Here is a 20,042-nt window from a genome sequence, read left to right as displayed (position 1 = left end):
AGACCACCCACTTCCACATTCATAACTTTGCCCACCTGCACTCCTAGCTCAGCCCATCTGGTGCTGAAACCGTTATTCATGCCTTTATTACTCCAGACTTGATTACCCCAATGTTCTTCTGGCTGACCTCCCATTTGCCACAGACTTCAGCTCATTCAAACCTCTGCTGCCTGTATCCTGTCCTGTCCCAACGCCTGCTTATCCATCATCTTTGTCCTCGCTGATTTACATTAGCCCCTGGTCTCTCAACGCCTCATTTTAAAATTCTCATCCTTGTGTTTAAATCTCACCATAACCCATCCCTATATCTGTAATCTCCGCCAGCCTACAACCCCATCTCCCCATAAAATTCTCCTTTCCTCTGACCCCGTCCTCTTGTGCATCCTCCCCTCCCTTCATCCCACTATTGGCAGCTATGTCTTCAGCAGGGCAGAGAGAGTGGTCTTGCATGGAGTGCACCTAAACAGAGTGTAAAAGTTGAGTACTTGGAGAAAGTAGGAATTCAGTGCAGAGGGGGAAGGAGGTGCTAATTTTGCCTCCAATACTTGTATTGGTTTATGTTGCAGGTAAATCATTTAATCTACCTATAACTTAAACTAGATCAAGTAATTAGTTAAAAACTAAACTATAAGCTAATTAAATACATAAAACAAGGCTTTATAGGCATGGCAGTGCAGGTGGTGTGCTACAACTGCAGCATGTGAGAGTTTGTGGAAAGCTTCGCGATCCTGGATGACCACGTCCGCATCGAGGAACTTCAGCTCCGAGTTGTTGAGCTGGAGTCGAGGTGCAGAAATTGCGGGGCATCGGGGAGGGGGAAGAGTTACCTGGACACTTTGGGTGCGATTTTGCCAGCCCTGGGGAGGCAGGTTTGGAGGTGGGACTGCTGGGAAAATGGCAGGATCTGGGGGCGGGTGCCCATCCCGCCCCCAACCTGCCTCCGTGCCATCTTCCCAGGAGGCGGGTAGCCAACCCGCGCCGGGTCCCATCTCCTGGAGTCGGGAAGAGGATCACAGCCACTTAACTGCCTGTTAACAGGTAGTTAACAGGCAGATAAGAGGATTATCCCCATTTTACCCAACAAGTGTGGGCTTCCTGAAGGCTGTGAACCCTGCCAGGGTCAGCGAGGCGAGCAGTAGGTCTGCGGGGGTCATAGGGGTGCAAAAGTGCACGGTGAAAGTAAGTGATGGGTGCAAGTGTGGAGAGGTAAGTATGTGAGGTGAGTGGAAAGTGATAGAAAATGTTTACTTACCTTTGTTTCTTCCTGCAGGCTTCAACAGTTGGGGATGCGGAGAGTCTCGCAACTCGCCGGCAGAGATGATAGATGGCTGCTGCATTCTCCAATGTAACAACCATCTAATTTCTGCTCACAAGTGGTTTGATGAGTCTTGAATACACGGACTCATCAAATAACATAGAATGTCAGTTTTTGACAGCATCACAGAGCTGTCAACAATGACGTTCTCTGTAACCGGCTTCCCCTTAATTGGCCTGCTGGGCGGGCTTAACGAGGTCAATCAAGGGAAAATAGCATGGGTTGGCCAGAAGTCGATGGAGGCAGGACTAAAACCTGACAAGCAGCAGTCCCGCCTCCAATGTGCCCCCATTGACAAAATCACCCCTTTGATCCAGGAGGCAGTCACACCTCTTAGGTTAGGTAGTGGTACAGGTCTGGTTAGTGGTCAGGGACAGGAGGGCGTGACAGCAACTCAGGCAGGTAAGGGGACCACAGTTGCAGCACTGGAGGAGCCTCTGCCTTTGACTTATCCAAAAGGTATGAGGTTCTTGATACTTGTGTGGATGAGGGTAAAGTCTGCAGGGTGGATGAGTAAAATGACCACAGCATTGTGCTACAGGAGGCCATTCAAGTGGGGGGAGTGAAAAGGAATGTTGTAGTGGTATACTGTTCTCTGCAGCCGCAACCAAGAGTTCCAAAGGCTGTGTTGGCTGGAGAAGAACTTGGAGTGGGAGGATCCCGTTATCCTGGTCCACGTGGGAACCAACGACATAGGTAGAACTAAGAATGAGTTTCTACTGCGAGAGTTTGAGGAGCTATGGTCAAAATTAAAACGCAGACCCTCACCGGTAATAATCTCTGGATTGTTACCTGAGCCATGTGCAAATTGGCATTGGGACAAGGAGATTACAAGGTTAAATGCATGGCTGAAAGAGTAGTGTGGGAGGCAGGGGTTTCAATTCATGGGGCACTGGCACCAGTACTGGGGAAAGAGGGAGCTGTTCTCTTGGGACAGGCTCCACTTAAACCAGGCTGGGACCAGTGTCCTGGTGAATCAAGTAACTAGGGCTATAGATAGGGCTTTAAACTAATGAGGTGGGGCGGTGGGAGGGAGGATTCAGGAAAGGGTAAATTCAAAATCAGTAAGAAATGTCAAGGTTGTAGAGCAGAGTAATGATTTGGGTAAAAATAAGCAGAGTGGGTCAGGAAGGGAAAGAAAGCTTAACAAAGGTAATAGGGCATCAGTGACTAAGGTGACATCAGGCAAAAATAGCAAAAAGTTAAAGCTAAAGGCACTATCTCTGAATGTGTGAAGCATTCACAACAAAATAGGTAAATTAATAGCACAGAAAGATCAAATCCATTTATTTCTAATAGCCATTACAGAAACGTGATTGCAGAGTGACCAAGGTTGGGAACTAAATATTCCAGGATACTTCACTTTTAGAAGAGATGGGCAAAATGAAAAAGGAAGATAAAGTATGGGATAAAGACAGTAGAGAGAAAGGATCTTAGCTTGGAAAAGCAAGATGTAGAATCACTTTGGGTGGAGCTAAGTAACAACAAAGGGTAGAAAGCATTAGTGGGAGTAGTTTATAGGCTCCCTAACAGTCGTCGTAATGTCAGGCACAGTATGAATCAGGAAATTAGTGATGCATGGAACAAGGGTAATACAGTAATCATGGAGGACTTTAATTTTCACATAGACTGGGCAAACCAAATTTGCAGTAATAGTGCAGAGGACGAGTTCATGGAATGCATTCAAGCTAGTATGTTGAGGAACCAACTAGGGAACAGGCTATTTTAGATCCAGTATTGTGCAATGAGACAAGGTTCATAGAAACATAGAAACATAGAAGATAGGAGCAGGAGTAGGCCATTCGGCCCCTCGAGCCAGCTCCGCCATTTAATGAGATCATGGCTGATCATCCAAATTCAGTACACTGTCTCTGCTTTCTCCCCATATCCCTTGATCCCTTTAGCCTCAAGAAATGTATCCAAATCCTTCATGAATATATTTAATGAATTGGCCTCAACTGCCCTGTGTGGCAGAGAATTCCACAGGTTCAATGCTCCCTGGGTGAAGAAATTCCTCCTCATCTCAGTCCTAAATGGCTTACTCCTTATCCTTAGTGTGGAGATGCCGGTGTTGGACTGGGGTGGACAAATGTAAGAAGTCACACTACACCAGGTTATAGTCCAACAGCTTTATTTGAAATCACAAGCTTTCGGAGCGCTGCTCCTTCGTCAGGTGAAGTGGAGAAATGCATAAAGACACAGCTTATATAGTCAGAGAATAATGTCAGATGTTTACAGGTAATCTTTCCAACTGCCATTTATCACACCTCGGCAGAGAGATAATCACAGCAATCAAAGGTGTGAATGGTGTCCAAACAGGTCAGTCAGGAAAACGTTACATTAAAGAACAATGAGGTGGGGTCACAAGGGGTCAAATGTTGCAGATGCTGGGGTCTGTATGAAAAACAAAAAAACAGACAAAAAACATTTTTTTTGCTGGAAATCACAGCAGGTCCGGCCGCATCTGTGTAGAGAGAACAAGCCAATGACGACTCGAGTCTGGATGACCCTACATCAGGTGGGGTTACATGTAGCGTGACATGAACCCAAGATCCCGGTTGAGGCCGTCCTCATGGGTGCGGAACTTGGCTATCAGTTTCTGCTCGACGATATTGCGTTGTGTGTCTCGAAGGCCGCCTTGGAGAATGCTTACCCGAAGATCAGAGGCTGAATGTTCTTGACTGCTGAAGTGTTCCCCGACTGGGAGGGAACACTCCTGCCTAACGATTGTTGCGCGGTGTCCGTTCATCCGTTGTCGTGGTGTCTGCATGGTCTCGCTGATGTACCATGCTCCGGGGCATCCTTTCCTGCAATGTATGAGGTAGACAACGTTGGCCGAGTCACATGAGTATTTACCATGTACCTGGTGGGTGGTGTCTTCATGTGTGATGATGGTATCTGTGTTGATGATCTGGCATGTCTTGCAGATACCATCATCACACGTGAGGACTCCACCCACCAGGTACATGGTACATACTCATGTGACTCGGCCAATGTTGTCTACCTCGTACATTGCAGGAAAGGATGCCCCGGGGCATGGTACATTGGCGAGACCATGCAGACACTGCGACAACGGATGAACGGACACCGCGCAACAATCACCAGGCAGGAGTGTTCCCTCCCAGTCGGGGAACACTTCAGCAGTCAAGAACATTCAGCCTCCGATCTTCGGGTAAGCATTCTCCGAGGCGGTCTTCGAGACACACAACGCAAAATCGTCGAGCAGAAACTGATAGCCAAGTTCTGCACCCATGAGGACGGCCTAACCGGGATCTTGGGTTCATGTCATGCTACATGTAACCCCACCTGATGTAGGGTCATCCAGACTCGAGTCGTCGTTGGCTTGTTCTCTACACAGATGCGGCCGGACCTGCTGTGATTTCCAGCAAAAAAAATGTTTTTTGTCTTTTTTTGTTTTTCATACAGACCCCAGCATCTGCAACATTTGACCCCTTGTGACCCCACCTCATTGTTCTTTGATGTAATATTTTCCTGACTGACCTGTTTGGACACCATTCACACCTTTGATTGCTGTGATTATCTCTCTGCCGAGGTGTGATAAATGGCAGTTGGAAAGATTACCTGTAAACATCTGACATTATTCTCTGACTATATAAGCTGTGACTTTATGCATTTCTCCACTTCACCTGATGAAGGAGCAGCGCTCCGAAAGCTTGTGATTTCAAATAAAGCTGTTGGACTATAACCTGGTGTTGTGTGACTTCTTACATATGTCCTTATCCTTAGACTATGACCCCTGGTTCTGGACTCCCCCGCCATCGGGAACATCCTTCCTGCATCTAGTCTGTCTAGTCCTGTTAGAATTTTATAAGTTTCAATGAGATCCCCTCTCATTCTTCTAAACTCCAGCGAATATAAGCCTAATCGTCCCAATCTCTCCTCATACGTCATTCCTGCCATCCCAGGTATCAGTCTGGTGAATCTTCGCTGCACTCTCTCCATGGCAAGAACATCCTTCCTCAGATAAGGCGACCAAAACTGCACACAATACTCAAGATGTGGTCTCACCAAGGCCCTGTACAACTGCAGCAAAACATCCTTGTTCCTGTACTCAAACCCTCTCGCTATGAAGGCCAACATACCATTTGCCTTCTTAACCGCCTACTGCACCTGCCTGCTTACCTTCAGCAACTGGTGCACAAGGACACCCAGGTCTCGTTGCACTTCCCCTTTTCCCAATCTATTGCCGTTCAGATGATCTGCCTTCCTGTTTTTGCCACCAAAGTGGATAACCTTGCATTTATCCACATTGGTCAGATGCATGGCAAATGCAGTATTATCACCCAACCTGTCCAAATCATACTGGAGTTTCTCTGCATCCTCCTCACAGCACACACGCCCACCCAGCTTTGTGTCGTCTGAAAACTTGGAGATATTACATCTAGTTCCCTCGTCTAGATCATTTATATATATATTGTGAATAGCTGGGGTCCTAGCACCGATCCCTGCGGTACCCCACTAGTCACTGCCTACCACTCGGAAAAAGGCCTGTTTATTCCAACTCTTTGCTTCCTGTCTGCCAACCAGTTCTCTATCCAAGACAGTACCTTACCCCCAATCCCATGTGCTTTAACTTTGCACGCTAATCTCTTATGCGGGACCTTATCGAAAGCCTTCTGAAAGTCCAAATACACCACATCCACTGGTTCTCCCTTATCTATTCTACCAGTTACATCCTCAAAAAATTCCAGTAGATTAGTCAAGCACGATTTACCTTTTGTAAATCCATGTTGACTTTGTCCGATCCTGTCACTGTTTTCCAAGTGCTCTGCTATTACATCTTTTATAATGGACTCTAGCATTTTCCCCACTACTGATGTCAGGCTTACCGGGCTATAGTTCCCTGTTTTCTCTCTACCACCCTTTTTAAATAGTGGGGTTACATTAACTATCCTCCAATCCGTGGGAACTGTTCCAGAGTCTATCGGTTCATTTCTAACCTTCTAGTAAAGGAGCCTCTGGGGAGCAGTGATAATTATATGATAGAATTTTATGTTGAGTTTGAGAGTGTTTTCGTCAAGTGCGAAACTAGGGTCTTAAATTTGAATGAAGCAAACTATGTAGGTATGTGGGGCGAGTTAGCTAAGGTAGGTTGGGAAACTGGATTAAAACATATGACTGTAGATAAGCAATGACAAACATTTAAAGAAATAATTCACAACAAATATACATTACCTTAAGGAATTAAAATCCCCAGGGGAAAAATGGTCCAACCATGGCTAACAAGAGAAGTCAAAGATAGTATTAAAATCAAGGAAGATGCTTATAATGTTGCCAAAAAGAGTAGTAAGCCTGAGGATTAGGAGGATTTTAGAATTCAGCAAAGGAGGACTAAGAAATTGAGGAAGAGAGAGAAAATAGAATGAGAGTAAACTAGCAAGAGTCATAAAAACAGATCATACAAGCTCCTACAGATATGTAAAAAGGAAGAGTTTAGCGAAAGTAAATATGGGTCCTTAGAGAAAGAGACAGGAGAAATTATAATGGAGAATAAGGAAATGGCAGAGACATTAAACACCGACTTTGTTTCTGTCTATACGGACGAAGACACAAAAAACATTCCCGAAATAGTGGGGAACCAAGGGTCTAATGAGAATGAGGAATTTAAAGAAATTGGTACTAGTTAAGAAATAGCACTGGAGAAATTAATGGGACTAAAAGCTGACATCCCCTGGACCTGATGGCCTACATCCTCGGTTTTAAAAATGGTGGCTACAGAGATCGTGGATGCATTGGTTTTGATCTTCCAGAATTTCCTAGATTCTAGAACGGTTTCTGCGGATTGGAAGGTAGGAAATGTAACCCCACTATTCAAGAAAGGAGGGAGAGAGAAAACAGGGAACTATGGACCAGTTAGCCTGACATCAGTAGTAGGGAAAATGCTAGAATATTATTAGGGACATGGTAACATGTTGTTTCGAAAATCATATGATTAGGCAGAGTCAACATTGATTTATGAAAGGGAAATTGTGTTTGACAAATCTGTTAGGATTTTGAGTTTGTAACTAGCTGGGTAGATTAGGGGGAACCAGTGGATATAGTGTATTTGGATTTTCAGAAAGCATTTGATAAGGTGCCACACAAGAGGTTATTGCACAAAATTAGGGCTCATGGTATTGGGGGTAATATATTAGCATGGACTGAGGATTGGTTAACCGACAGAAAATGGAGAGTAGGAATAAACGGGTCATTTTCGGGTTGGCAGACTGTAACTGGTGGGGTACCGCAAGAATCGGTGCTTGGGCCTCAGCTATTTACAATCTAACTCAATGGGCAGTGTAAAGTCTGTGGGTTGTTTAGTTAATTAATACACAGACTACCAGAGTAACTTAAAACAGGACTTTACTATTCGAAGGTCAGGGCGAATCTGCCCAATAAATCCTGACACAGCACTTATATACCGGTGTGGTCACCGTCAGTATTACAGTATACAGAAGCCAACAAAGTAGTGCAACACCTAAAGTAGTTCTCTTAAAGGTGGACGGTTACATACAATAGTTCTCTTAAAGGTAGACGGGTACATACACTACAATCCTCCCTTTTTAGCTTACAACATACTGATTCCCCATTAAACATACATTATAACATATATACAACTTTATGCAAGACAGTTCACAGATTCAGTCTCTCTGGAGGTTTCCGGACTCTGTCCGGATAACGCCTCGGTGGTGTCGTAACTCCCGGCGGGGTAGTAGGTGCTTCTGGCAAGGTCGATTCGGCTTGAAGGACAGTGTCAGGTTCATCTGATTCCAGTATTACCAGATCGGAGGTAGGTGTTTTGGGTATCTCTGTCTCAACATTAACCGTGTAAGGTGGTGGAGTAGGTTGGCCATTTGTGGCTGACCCTATGATCTGGTCAACATGGCGCCTTATTATACTGTCCCCAATGTCCACCGTATACATCAACGGCCCTAGCCTTTTTCCAATAGTTCCAGGCTGCCATTTCTCGGTACGGTAGTCCCGGGCCAAAACTTGTTGACCTATCTGAAAAGATCTAGTTGGCCTTCATTCATGCCCTGGAATTGCCGGTTCTCTACGTCCCTTCTGACGTTTGGCTTAAGCAAATCCAGCCGGCATCTTAGTCGTCTATTAAAAAACATCATGGCGGGAGTTTGATTTGTGACCGCATGTGTTGCATTCCTGTACGCCAACAAGAAGCTATCCACCTTATGTTGTAAGTTAATGGCTTCATTACCCATGGCCTTTATGGCCTTCTTGAAGGTCTGGACAAACCTTTCAGCCAATCCATTGGAGGCGGGATGGTATGGGGCTGACGTGTAGTGCTTAACCCCATTGCTCTTTAAGAATTTCTTGAATTCTTCGGACACAAATTGCGGTCCATTATCAGAACAGATCTATTCCGGCAGCCCATTCCTAGCAAACATGGTCCTTAACACTGTGATGGTTTTTTCCGTGGTGGTGGTGGACATCTTTATTACCTCCGGCCACTTGGAGTGTGCATCCACCGCTATTAGAAACATTGAGTCCATAAATGGACCAGCAAAGTCGATGTGTACCCTTTGCCAAGGAGATGAGGGCCACTCCCATGGATGCAGAGGAGCCTGTGGTGGCGCGTTTTGGACCTTCTGGCATCCTAGACAGCTCTTAGTGATTTCTTCGATGTCCCCATCAATGCCTGGCCACCACACAAACGCTCTTGCTAGGTTCTTCATTTTCATTCCACCCAGATGTCCCTCGTGCAGCTCCTTTAACACCTTCTGTTGAAGTTTGGGTGGAATCACCACTCTAGATCCACACCTCAGGGTTCCTCGACACACTGACAGCTGTTCTTTTCTCTGCGAAAATGCTGGCAGCGTTGGTTCGCCCTGTGCTGGCCATCCCTCCACCGTTAAATCATAGACTCGTGAGAGAGTCGGGTCATTTCTTGTTTCGTTTTCGATCATCGAATTTGTTACTGGTAGACATTCCACTATGGATGAGTGGAACATCTCTACCGGGTCCACTGCAGTCGCTTCTTCTACGATCGGCAATGGCAAGCGCGATAACCCATCAGCACTTCCATGCTGTTTGGACCTTTTGTATTCGATGTCATATTGGTGTGCCCCAAGTAACACGGACCACCTCTGTAACCTTTGCGCTGTCATGGTGGAAACGGCCTTGTTAGGGTTGAATATGGACACCAACGGCTGGTGGTCTGTCAGTAATGTGAACTTCTTGCCCTGCAGGTAATGATTGAATTTCTTTACGCCCCACACAAGGCTGAGGGCCTCCCTATCTATTTGAGCATAATTTCGCTCCGCGGAGGTCAATGATCGGGACGCGAATGCCACTGGCCTTTCCGAGCCATTTGGTAACTTGTGTGAAAGTACTGCTCCAATTCCATAGGGGGAAGCATCACAAGCTAGACGAAGAGGTAACGTTGGGTTGAAATGAGCCAACACTTCTTCAGAGGTAATCAACGCCTTGCTTCTGCGAAAGGCCTTTTTACATTCCTCACTCCACTTCCATGGTACTTCTTTCCGCAACAGAGCATTCAGCGGATGCAGCACCGTGGATAGATTCGGCAGAAACTTGTGATAATAATTAATCAACCCCAAGAATGATCTTAACTGTGATACGTTTTCCGGAGCGGGGGCCTTCACGACAGCTTCTATCTTGTCAGGTGACTTGTGCAGCCCCTCTCGGTCAATGACATGACCGCAGTACGAGATCCGTTTTTGGAAGAACTCACATTTCTTGCGATTAACTCGAAGGCCATATTCCTTCAACCTAGTGAGCACCAGTTTCAAATTTGTGAGGTGTTCTTCCTCGTCTTCTCCCGTAATCAGGATATCGTCTAAGTAACACTGCGTGCTTGGAATTCCTTGTAATACCTGCTCCATGGCCCTCTGCCAAATTGCTGGAGCCGAAGCTACCCCAAAAACCAGTCTATTATAACGATACAAGCCTCTGTGTGTGTTGATGGTGAGGTACTGACGCGACTCTTCCTCGACTTCCATTTGTAAGTATGCCTGTGCCAGGTCTATCTTGGTGAAGTGTTTCCCTCCAGCCAACGAAGCAAAGATATCTTCAATCCGCGGAAGCGGGTATTGTACCGTGTGAAGCACCGGATTCACTGTGATCTTGAAGTCTCCGCAGATGCGGACCTTCCCCGGTCCCCCTGGCGTGTTACTTGGTGAAGACTTCATGACGGGAACAATGGGCGTGGCCCACTCACTCCAGTCCACTTTTGACAGTACCCCTGATCGTTCAAGTTCTTCCAGTTCTGCCTCCACAGCAGGTCGTATCGCGTAAGGTACCGATCTGGCTTTGAAAAATTTTGGGCTTGCATGTTCTGCAATCTTAACCTTTGCTTTAATTCCTCGCAGTGTTCCCAGTCCTTGCTGGAATACCTCTTTAGCTTCGTCCAATATTCTGGACAACCGTTCAGGTTTGACATCTTCCTTTCCGGAATCTACCGTCATGGTGTTTAGTGAATGCCAGTCTATCTTTATTTTCCTGATCCACTCCCGTCCCAGAAGTGGTGGACCTCCCTCAGGCAACACATACAGGTCCATCCTTTGGTGATCTTTGTCCTTGTATCTCACCTTGACTTCTATCTTTCCGATGGGGTATACTTTGTGCCCCGTGTATGTCTGCAATACTAGTTCCGTATCCCGTAGGGGAATATGCTTGAATAACTTTTTATAATCATGCTTATTCATGACCGTCAACGCCGATCCGGTGTCCACTTCCATTTTCACTTGGACTTTTGCAATCTGTAGTGTGATCCAGATAGCTTGTCGGTCAGCTTCATTACTCACATTGTGAATTCTCAGACTATCCAGTTCCTTGCAGTTGGAGTGTGAGTCCGAATTCTGTTCTTCCGGACTCTTCCTAGTCACCTCATGTACCTTTCTGTACCTCTTTTGTGGTGACTCATTATTGTTGGTCTTCTTTCCTGACCGGCATACCTTAGCTATGTGACCGAGCTTGCCACATTTCCTACATTCCTGGTTTTTAAACCAGCATTGGTTCTGGTCGTGTGTTGTCTTCCCACAACGATAGCATTTCGTTGTACCCAAAGTAATTTGCTGCACAATGAGTGCCGCTGCCTTTAGCTGCATTTCCGCCGTTCCTTTTGCTGCGGCTTCGTTCGATGCAGCAATAAGGACAGCCTTATCAAGTGTAAGATCGTTCTCTTCGAGCAGTCGTTTTTGTGTTTCTTCCTTCGACATTCCACACACGAATTTGTCTCTGAGTGCCTCTGCCAGATTTTCCCTAAACTGACAGTGTTTCGCTAGCCTACGCAGTTCAATCAGGTACTCCGCGTTGCTTTCCTCTTTCCGTTGCGTTCTCGCGTAAAATTTGGATCGTTCCACTAACATCAGTGGTGCGGGGTTAAAATGATCCTTCAGGACAGCAACAATATCATCGAAAGTCTGATCCGCCGGTTTAGCTGGTGCTAGTAGATGCTTCAAGAGCCCGTATGTCTTCGCGCCCATCGAGTTTAGCAAGGTTATAGCTTTGTCATCTTCTTCTATTTTATTGGCCTCACCATAGACCTCAATGCGTTCCACATACGTGGCCCAGTCTTCTACCTCGGAATTAAAATCGTTGATGTTACCACGCTTAGGCATCTTCCTCTCTTCCTGATAACACCACGGATTATTTCTTTAAATTTTCTTTTTTTTTCTTCAAGATGGCGGTTCCCGCGAAAATGGCGGCTTCCCGCGCTTATCTTCTCTCCCCGCCCACTTCAATGGCGGTTCCCCGCTTCTGTCTTCTTCTCCGCCTAATGGCGGCTTCTCGCGTTTCTTCCCCTGGCGGGAGGGGTACACTTTCCCCACGGGCGACGGCCGCTGGCTTTCAGGTTCACAGCCTGCGCGTCGGCTTCAGTGCTTTCCCTTTTCTCGGCAGGGCAACCGGCGCTGGGTACACCCCGTTGACGGCGAACAGTTTCAGCCGCTGGGCTGGCTCTCGCTCAGTTCCCCTTGCTCGGGCTCTGTCTCTCTCCCGCTCGCTCGGCTCTACCGGCGCTGGGTACACCCCGTTGACGGCGAACAGTTTCAGCCGCTGGACTGGCTCTCGCTCAGTCTCCCTTGGTCGGCTCTGCCTCTCCCGCTCGCTCGGCTCCCAATCGCGCCTCCCAGCCCTCTCGCAGTCCGGTGCTTCCCTCCCCGGCTGCGGCTGAGTTTTTATATCTTCCCGTGCCTACGCTCCCGGTCGCAGCGCTTCGTGGCTTCGGTCGCTGCCCGACCTTTTTCACCGGTCGCGGTCTAGCTGTCTCACGACGCCGTTGCGTCCCCAGCCTGTCTGTACCGCGGCTTCCTTGCTCCACGCTGCCCCAGTCTCAGCGCCTCTGGGCCCGACTTCTGTCCGGCTCCTTTCCCCCTCGACCGTGGTCGAGTGCACCGCCCTTATCCTCCGGTTATTCTTTTTACTTTTCCCTTACTCACAGTCACCGTGGCCGGCTTGCTTCTCGTGCTGATCGGCTCACTCCTCACCGTGGCAGAAGGGACAGTCAGTGCCTGTTGCTGATGGAAGTCTTTGTCTCTGAATTCTTCCTCCTTTCCAGCTCTGCAGACTCGAGTTTTCTCCCAGCAGAATGACGAGGGCGGTTGCCTCTTCTCGACGCTCGTTAACTGCTTCGGAAGTATTGTTGCTGCAGGGTACGATCGGACTCGTCGCCACTGTAAAGTCTGTGGGTTGTTTAGTTAATTAATACACAGACTACCAGAGTAACTTAAAACAGGACTTTACTATTCGAAGGTCAGGGCGAATCTGCCCAATAAATCCTGACACAGCACTTATATACCGGTGTGGTCACCGTCGGTATTACAGTATACAGAAGCCAACAAAGTAGTGCAACACCTGAAGTCGTTCTCTTAAAGGTGGACAGTTACATACAATAGTTCTCTTAAAGGTAGACGGGTACATACACTACAGGCAGGATTTTTATTGAGCCGTGGAGGCGGGATTGGAGGCGTGTGGGGGGGTTAAAATCTTGAAATCGGGGGGCACAAACCCATCCCGTCCCCAACCCGCCTCCATGCCAGTTTCAAAGGAGGCGGGTACCTGACCTGCATTGGGACCCGCCTCCCTGAGGCGGGAAGGGGATTAGTGCCAATTAACTGCCTGTTAACAGGCAGTTTTTAGCCTAATCCCTATTTTTATTGGTGAAGTGTGGGATTCCCGATGACTCCAAACCACGCAAAGTTAGCAAGGCGGGCCGTCGGGATGAAGGGCTTGGCGGGGTCAAGATGTCCAGTGTTCAGGTGAGTGATGGGTGCATGAGTGAAGAGGTAAGTGTGTTTGGTGTGTGTAAAGTGTTTAAAGAAGTTTTACTTACATGTACTTACCTTTACAGCCTTCCTTCCTTCAGGCCTCTGGAGTCCCTCATCTCACCGGCACAGAAAGCAGAATGGCCACGATCTGTCAAAATCTGCAGCATTCAGCTTTCTGTTCCAGAGAGATCTCTAAATCATCCTGAGAGGAAGGAATTAACTTAGTGTACAGATTGTCAGTGTTTGACGGCTTCAAACAGCTGTGAAACGCTGATATTTCATCTGTCAATAGCTCTCGACAGATGAAATGTCAATCTGTGACGTCACCTGTTGCAGGGTGGCCCTTAATTGGCCTGCTGAGCCCGCTGGGCGGGCTCAACAAGGTCAATCAAGGGAAAATCGCATGGGTTGGCCACAACTTGATGGAGGCGGGACTACAACCCCAAAAGTTGTAGTCCCGCCTCCTACATGCCTCCTCAATGAAAATCCAGCCCAATGACTTAGATGAGAGGACCGAGTGTAATGCATCCAAGTTTGCTGATGATACAAAGCTAGATGGGAAAGTAAGTTGTGAGGAGGATGCAAAGAGGCTGCAAAGGGGTATAGACAGGCTACGTGAGTGGGCAAGAACATGGCAAATTGAATATAATGTCGAGAAATGTGAAGATACCCACTTTGGTAGGACAAATAGAAAAGCGGAATATTTTTTAAATGGTGAGAGATTAGAAAATGTTGGTATTCAGAGGGACCTGGATGTCCTTGTACATGAATCGCTGAAAGTTAACGTGCAGTTATCACAAGCAATTAGGAAAGCAAATGGTATGTTAACCTTTATTACAAAAGGATTGGAGTATAAGTGTAAAGAAGTCTTACTGCAATTATATAGGGCCTTGGTGAGACTACACCTGGAGTACTGTGTACAGTTTTTGTCTCCTTACCTAAAGAAGGATATACTTGCCTTCGAGGGAGTGCAACAAAGGTTCACCAGACTGATTCCTGGGATGGGGAGGTTGTCCTATGAGGAGAGATTGAGGAGACTAGGCCTATAGTCTCTAGAATTTAGAATGAGAGGTGATCTCCTTGAAACATATACAATTCTTAGAGAGCTTGATAAGGTAGATGCTGGGAGGATGTTTCCCCTGGCTGGAGTGTCTAGAGCTAGGGGTCACAGTCTCAGAATAAGGGGTCAGCCATTTAGGATGAGCAGAAATTTCTTCACTCAAGGGTTGTGAATCTCGGAATTTTCTACCCCAGAGAGCTGTGGATGCTAGTCGTTGAATATATTCAAGACAGATCGATAGACTTTTGGATACTAAGGGACTCAGGATATGGAGATAGTGTAGGAAGGTGGAGATGAAGATCAGCCATAATCTTATTGAATGGCGGAGCAGGCTCAAAGGGCCGTATGGACTACTCCTGCTCTTATTTCTTATGTTCTCATGTTCTTGTGTTCTATGACTGGCTTTCCTCAAAGGAGCTGGATTCTTTGGGATTCCCCCCAAAAAAGGGGAACACCGATAATGCTGCGTCATAGAACCATTCATGGGGCACCTGGAAAATATCTCGATTTCCCTCTATGGCCAGTCCGCATCTGCACCTAGGCCCCATGCTCTGGAATTCCCTCGCAAAACTCGCTCCACCTCCCTCTCTTACTTTAAGACCGTTCTTACAACCCACTTCTGACCAAGCTTTTGGTCACCAATCCTAATTTTACCTTCTTTGGCGCAGTGTCTGTTTTTCCTTGCGCCTCTGTCAAAATGCCCTGGGATGATTTTCTACATGCACGTCATTGGTGTAGTTAACATATGGAATGTATAATGTGCACCCTTTGTTTTGTATTTATTTGAGTCAATTATAAGATGTATTGTATGTGCGACGGTCTACTGAGTCTACCGGCCTACTAAACTTCTACTGAGTAAATGCTGAGTGCCATGATCAGTGATGCATTAAAAAGTGGTGTAAAGGAAGAAAAAATGATTGACTGTCTGATAGTTGGACACCAATGCCTTGATTATATTTTGAATATTAGAGTACAGTAAATGTAGTAAAATGCACTGTCTGTTACTTTAATGCAGACCTAACCTGTTTATTTTAAAGATAAAACAAAAGATTTCCCTACAACGATGTAAAACCTTAATACACTAATAGTTGAAAGCTCAATTTCAAGATGAAAACATTTTTGCTATCAAAGTTTTCATCCTCTCAGCAACTTTACAATATAGTTGTATTTGACTATTGGAGTTGCTTCCTCAGCTTTTTGAAACCAAAAACAAAATAGCAGCTATTACCATCGCTAGCGTAAACTATCCTTTTAGGATTATTTTATGTTCATTTATGAAAAAAGGTGCTATTTACAGTTTCTGGTAGTGATTTATTTATTGTAGATTCTATTCCTAACCCAGACCAAGCATAGGAGATCATTGCTTGGTTAATTTTGAATACCTAATATTGACTGACTGCTGGATGATAGGCTATCATGGCTTTTTTTTTGTTCCTGGGATGTGGGCGTCTCTGGCAAAGCCAGCATTTATTGCCCATCCCTAATTGCCCTTGAGAAGGTGGTTGTGAGCCGCCGCCTTGAACCGCTGCAGTCCACGTGGTGAAGGTACTTTCGTGTGTAGCGGTTTGGTCCAACAGAGTGGTTTGCTAGGCCATTTCAGTTAAGAGTCAACACATTGCTGTGGGTCTGGAGTCGCATATTGGCCAGACCAGGTAAGGACGGCAGGTTTCCTTCCTTAAAGGACATTCGTGAACCAGAAGAGTTTTTACAACAATCCAGTAGTTTCATGGTCACCATTACTGAGACTAGCTTTTTATTCCAGATTTATTTAATTAACTGAATTTAAATTCCCATGGTGGGATTTGAACTCATATCTCTGGATTTTTAGTCCAGGCCTCTGGCTTACTAGTTCAGTAACATAACCATTATGCTACCATACCCCTATTTTCTTACAGGAGTATTTTTTAATTTATAAATATTTCATTAATTTCTTATTGTTTCTTACTAACAGCAGCAAGATGGAGATCGTTGATGATAATACAGTAATCCGAGCGAGGGGGTTACCCTGGCAGTCATCTGACCAAGATATTGCTAGATTCTTCAGGGGTCTCAACATAGCCAAGTTAGTATTTGACAACAAAAATAGTTATGATAGCATTATACTCATAATGCTTTGAGAAGAATTATCCTGTGATTATTGTTTAAAAATATATTACAATATATTTGTAATTTTTTTCCGGTTGTTCATTATTTTCTTCTTTTCCCTCTTTGGTCTCCACATGCCAAGTTTCACCCCCTGTTAGATGGGCAGGCACACGACCTGCATGTACACCGTCACCAATGCCAATTCTATAATTTTTTGTTAGGGCAGCATTAGATAGTTTTTAGGCAAAAAGAAGAAATTGAGGAGTATAAAAGGAAAAGTACAGTATGGTACAAGACCAAGCAGATAGATTGCAATGGTCTTTTCTGGTCCTGTGACCCTAAATGAACAGAGCACTTTGGAGTATAGATGCCTCCTTTGATTTTACGTTTCCCTATTATCAAGAAAACAACCCTGGCCTCTGCTCAGCACCTCACTATGATGGCAAGGTTGAGATCAGGAACTGATCATGTTAAAAATTGTGATTCAAATCTGTATAATTCCAGTTTTCTGCACTTCTTTCTCCCATCATGCATTTGTCATTTAATATTCCTATATACTACTTTATTTTCCAATTTTTCCCTTTCTTTACTAAAAACTCATGCTGGGTATGATTCCAAGGGTGCTGAGTACCCTCCAGCATCTTGCTGAAGTGGCCATTCTTCATGTGTGCGCTTCGACCGTGAGTAACGGCAGGCTTCACAACCATAAATCCAATCTCTTCCTCACCCAATTCCACTTAAGGGCACTTTCCAGGGGGAACAATTGGATAATGATCATAGAAACTTACAGCACAGAAGGAGGCCATTGGCCCATTGCGCCTGTGCTGGCTCTTTGAAAGAGCAGTTGTGTTTAGTCCCACATCCCTGCTTTTTGTCTGTAACCCTGTAAGTTCCTCATCCACAAGTACCTGTCCCACTCCCTTTTCAGGTAGAGTGTGCCAGCTCCCAACAACTCTCTGAAACAATTTCTCCTCATCTCCCCTCTCGATCTTTTGCCAATGATTTTGAATCTGTGACCTCTAGTTATTGACCCACTCGCCAGAGGGAATAATTTTTCTCTATCTACTCTATCTGAACCTCTCATCATCTTGTTAACTTCTATTGGGTCACACCTTAACTTCTTTTCCAAGGAAAACAGTCCTCACTTTTCCAACCTCTCCTCATAAGTGAAGTCGCTCATCCCTGGTAACATCTTGGTAAACCTCCTCTGTACTCTCTCTAAGGCCTTTCGAAAGAAAGTCTGGTTGATTTCCCCCAATACGCCCCCCCTGCAGCCCTCTTACTAGCTTAGTCATGCTGAATTGCTTCTACCACTGTCCTGGCTGAGCAGAGTAAGCCTCAGTGCAGACTTATTATCAAACCTGGGACCTCCTGGTCTCTGTGGCTCATTTACAGCAGAGCTATTGGCAAGCCCTGTATTCTATTTTGAATATTCTACATTTTATAGTATAATTTTTGTCTCGTAATTAGCTCAAAACAGAGTAATGTGAAAAGTTACATATTTGCAAAGAAGTAAGCCATTTTTTTGTACTTCCAATGTTAAGATTTAAGAACTGCTAATACCCACTTTAAAATGGACATGAAGTTTAACTTTCTGCAATTCACTATCAAAAATAAGCAAATACTACTACAGGGCTTCATTTACAAAACTAATATTGCCTGAATTTCTACATCACAAATGATGCTCCATGACAAATTATTTATTCCTTGAGGTATGATATTCTTGGAGATCCCACATAACGTGGTATCATGACCACCGAAAATACAACTAATTGACATTACACACATTGAGTAAAGGAAAAAACACAGAAAATAAAGCTAAAAAAGTGCTTCATGTTAATAAATGACTGTTATTTATAATTATTAAGAATAGGTATCTGCAATAAAACTATAATGTAATCTCAAGGTTCAGATGACAAAGATAAGCTACTTGAACTTCCCTCTTGCAATGTTTGATGCCTTCTGAAGTGCCTTGTTGGATAACTGCCTAGTAATTCACTGGAGATATCCAATAACCTTTATACAGAAAGATCTACGGCAGAAGTTAATATAGTTTATATTCAGTTTGAAAGCCATTAAGTCCACTGATAAAAATCCACTGATTTTTTTTTTATATGCCAGTGGTGTAATGTTTTGAACGGGGTTTAGCTTCCAAAAATTTGCATAATCCTCTTTTTAATGACTGAGTTATAGTTTAATAGTGTTCAATTTTGTAGTGTGATGTTCAAATAACTGAGTTTTAGGTTAATACAGTGCTAGTTTTGAGGGTTTTTATTTGAGGAAATGTATCGTACCATAAGGACATAGACTATTTTCATCTTGAATTTTTTTACGTAAGTTAAAACTAAAACTTAATCAATGAAAATTATTTTATGTCAAATCTGTAAACTTTGAGAATTGATTTTTGATTAGTAACTATTGGTAAAAATGAAAAGCATTAGAATTATTACAACTTTTTACACATAACTAAATGTAGGCTCTTCACATCCTTGTATTGGGCACTTTCTTTGAAACAAAACATAATGGGGGAAAAATTCAGTTGGTTGCGCCTCCTGTTAGCGCCTTAAGAGGGTGCCAAGTGGGGCACAAAGCAACTAGCGCCCGGGCGCGGCGATATCTGCGCCTCTCACGAAATTGACCGGACATTTTGAGGCGGCGCTAAACAATACCGTCCGATCTCCTGCACACACAGATCTTGACGTCATTCGAGAGTGCAGCGCTCTTGTGACGCCCCAAAATGGAAATTGAGTGGCGCCCTCCTCCTTTCCGCCTGGCTCACCCAAGAACAGGTTGACTGGAACACTTCCCAGTCGCTGTGGGGCTGGGGGGACGATATTTAAAGTGGGCCTCTTCCTGGCTTCTGTGTGGTAGTCATTTTTGCACCACTCGTTCTGAGAGAGAGAGAGAGAGTGATTTTGAGAGAGACAAAGAGAGAAAGAGAGACTTCTGCATTGAGTCAACGCTGTCTGAGGTAGTTTTGGCTTCTGACCATAACTTTGCAGGTACTTTGGTTTTTGACCTTCATAACTTTGATTGCCTAGATACTATAGGGGCTGCAATGGATGGGAACGTCGTCCTTCTCCATCTCATTCGGAGGGCACAGAGACGCAGAGAGAGAGTGGCAATCATGGCCAGATGGAGGAGGGCAAACAGGCCTCTACAGGAGACCTTACCCTCCCAGGGTTTTTCAGCAACAGTTCATCTACATTAATATGTCTGAGGAGCAGTGTTTGCGAAGGCTGCGCTTCAGCAAGGAGGTGGTCACTGAGCTCTGCCACCTGCTTCAGCCAGATCTGCAGCCTCAACTGAGGAGCAGGACGTCTCTGTCGGTGGC

At 45.2% G+C, this 20,042-nt stretch overlaps 1 protein-coding gene across 5 annotated transcripts in view; it reads left to right on the top strand.

The window, feature by feature from the left end:
- esrp1 (epithelial splicing regulatory protein 1) overlaps nt 1-20,042 on the top strand; it is a 97,542-nt gene that overhangs the window by 10,082 nt on the left and 67,418 nt on the right. For all 5 annotated transcript variants that reach the window (XM_085992645.1, XM_085992643.1, XM_085992644.1 and 2 more), the window contains exon 7: nt 16,575-16,685. In XM_085992645.1, coding sequence (XP_085848771.1) covers nt 16,575-16,685 — 111 coding nt within the window. The remainder of the gene's footprint in view (nt 1-16,574; nt 16,686-20,042) is intronic.

This window comes from Somniosus microcephalus, chromosome 7, assembly GCF_052327205.1.
Source record: "Somniosus microcephalus isolate GS21.2 chromosome 7, FLI_Smic_1.0, whole genome shotgun sequence".
NCBI classification, from domain to species: Eukaryota; Metazoa; Chordata; class Chondrichthyes; order Squaliformes; family Somniosidae; genus Somniosus; species Somniosus microcephalus.
The sequence above is the reverse complement of the archived record's forward strand: the minus strand, read 5'-3'. Positions and strand labels throughout refer to the sequence as shown.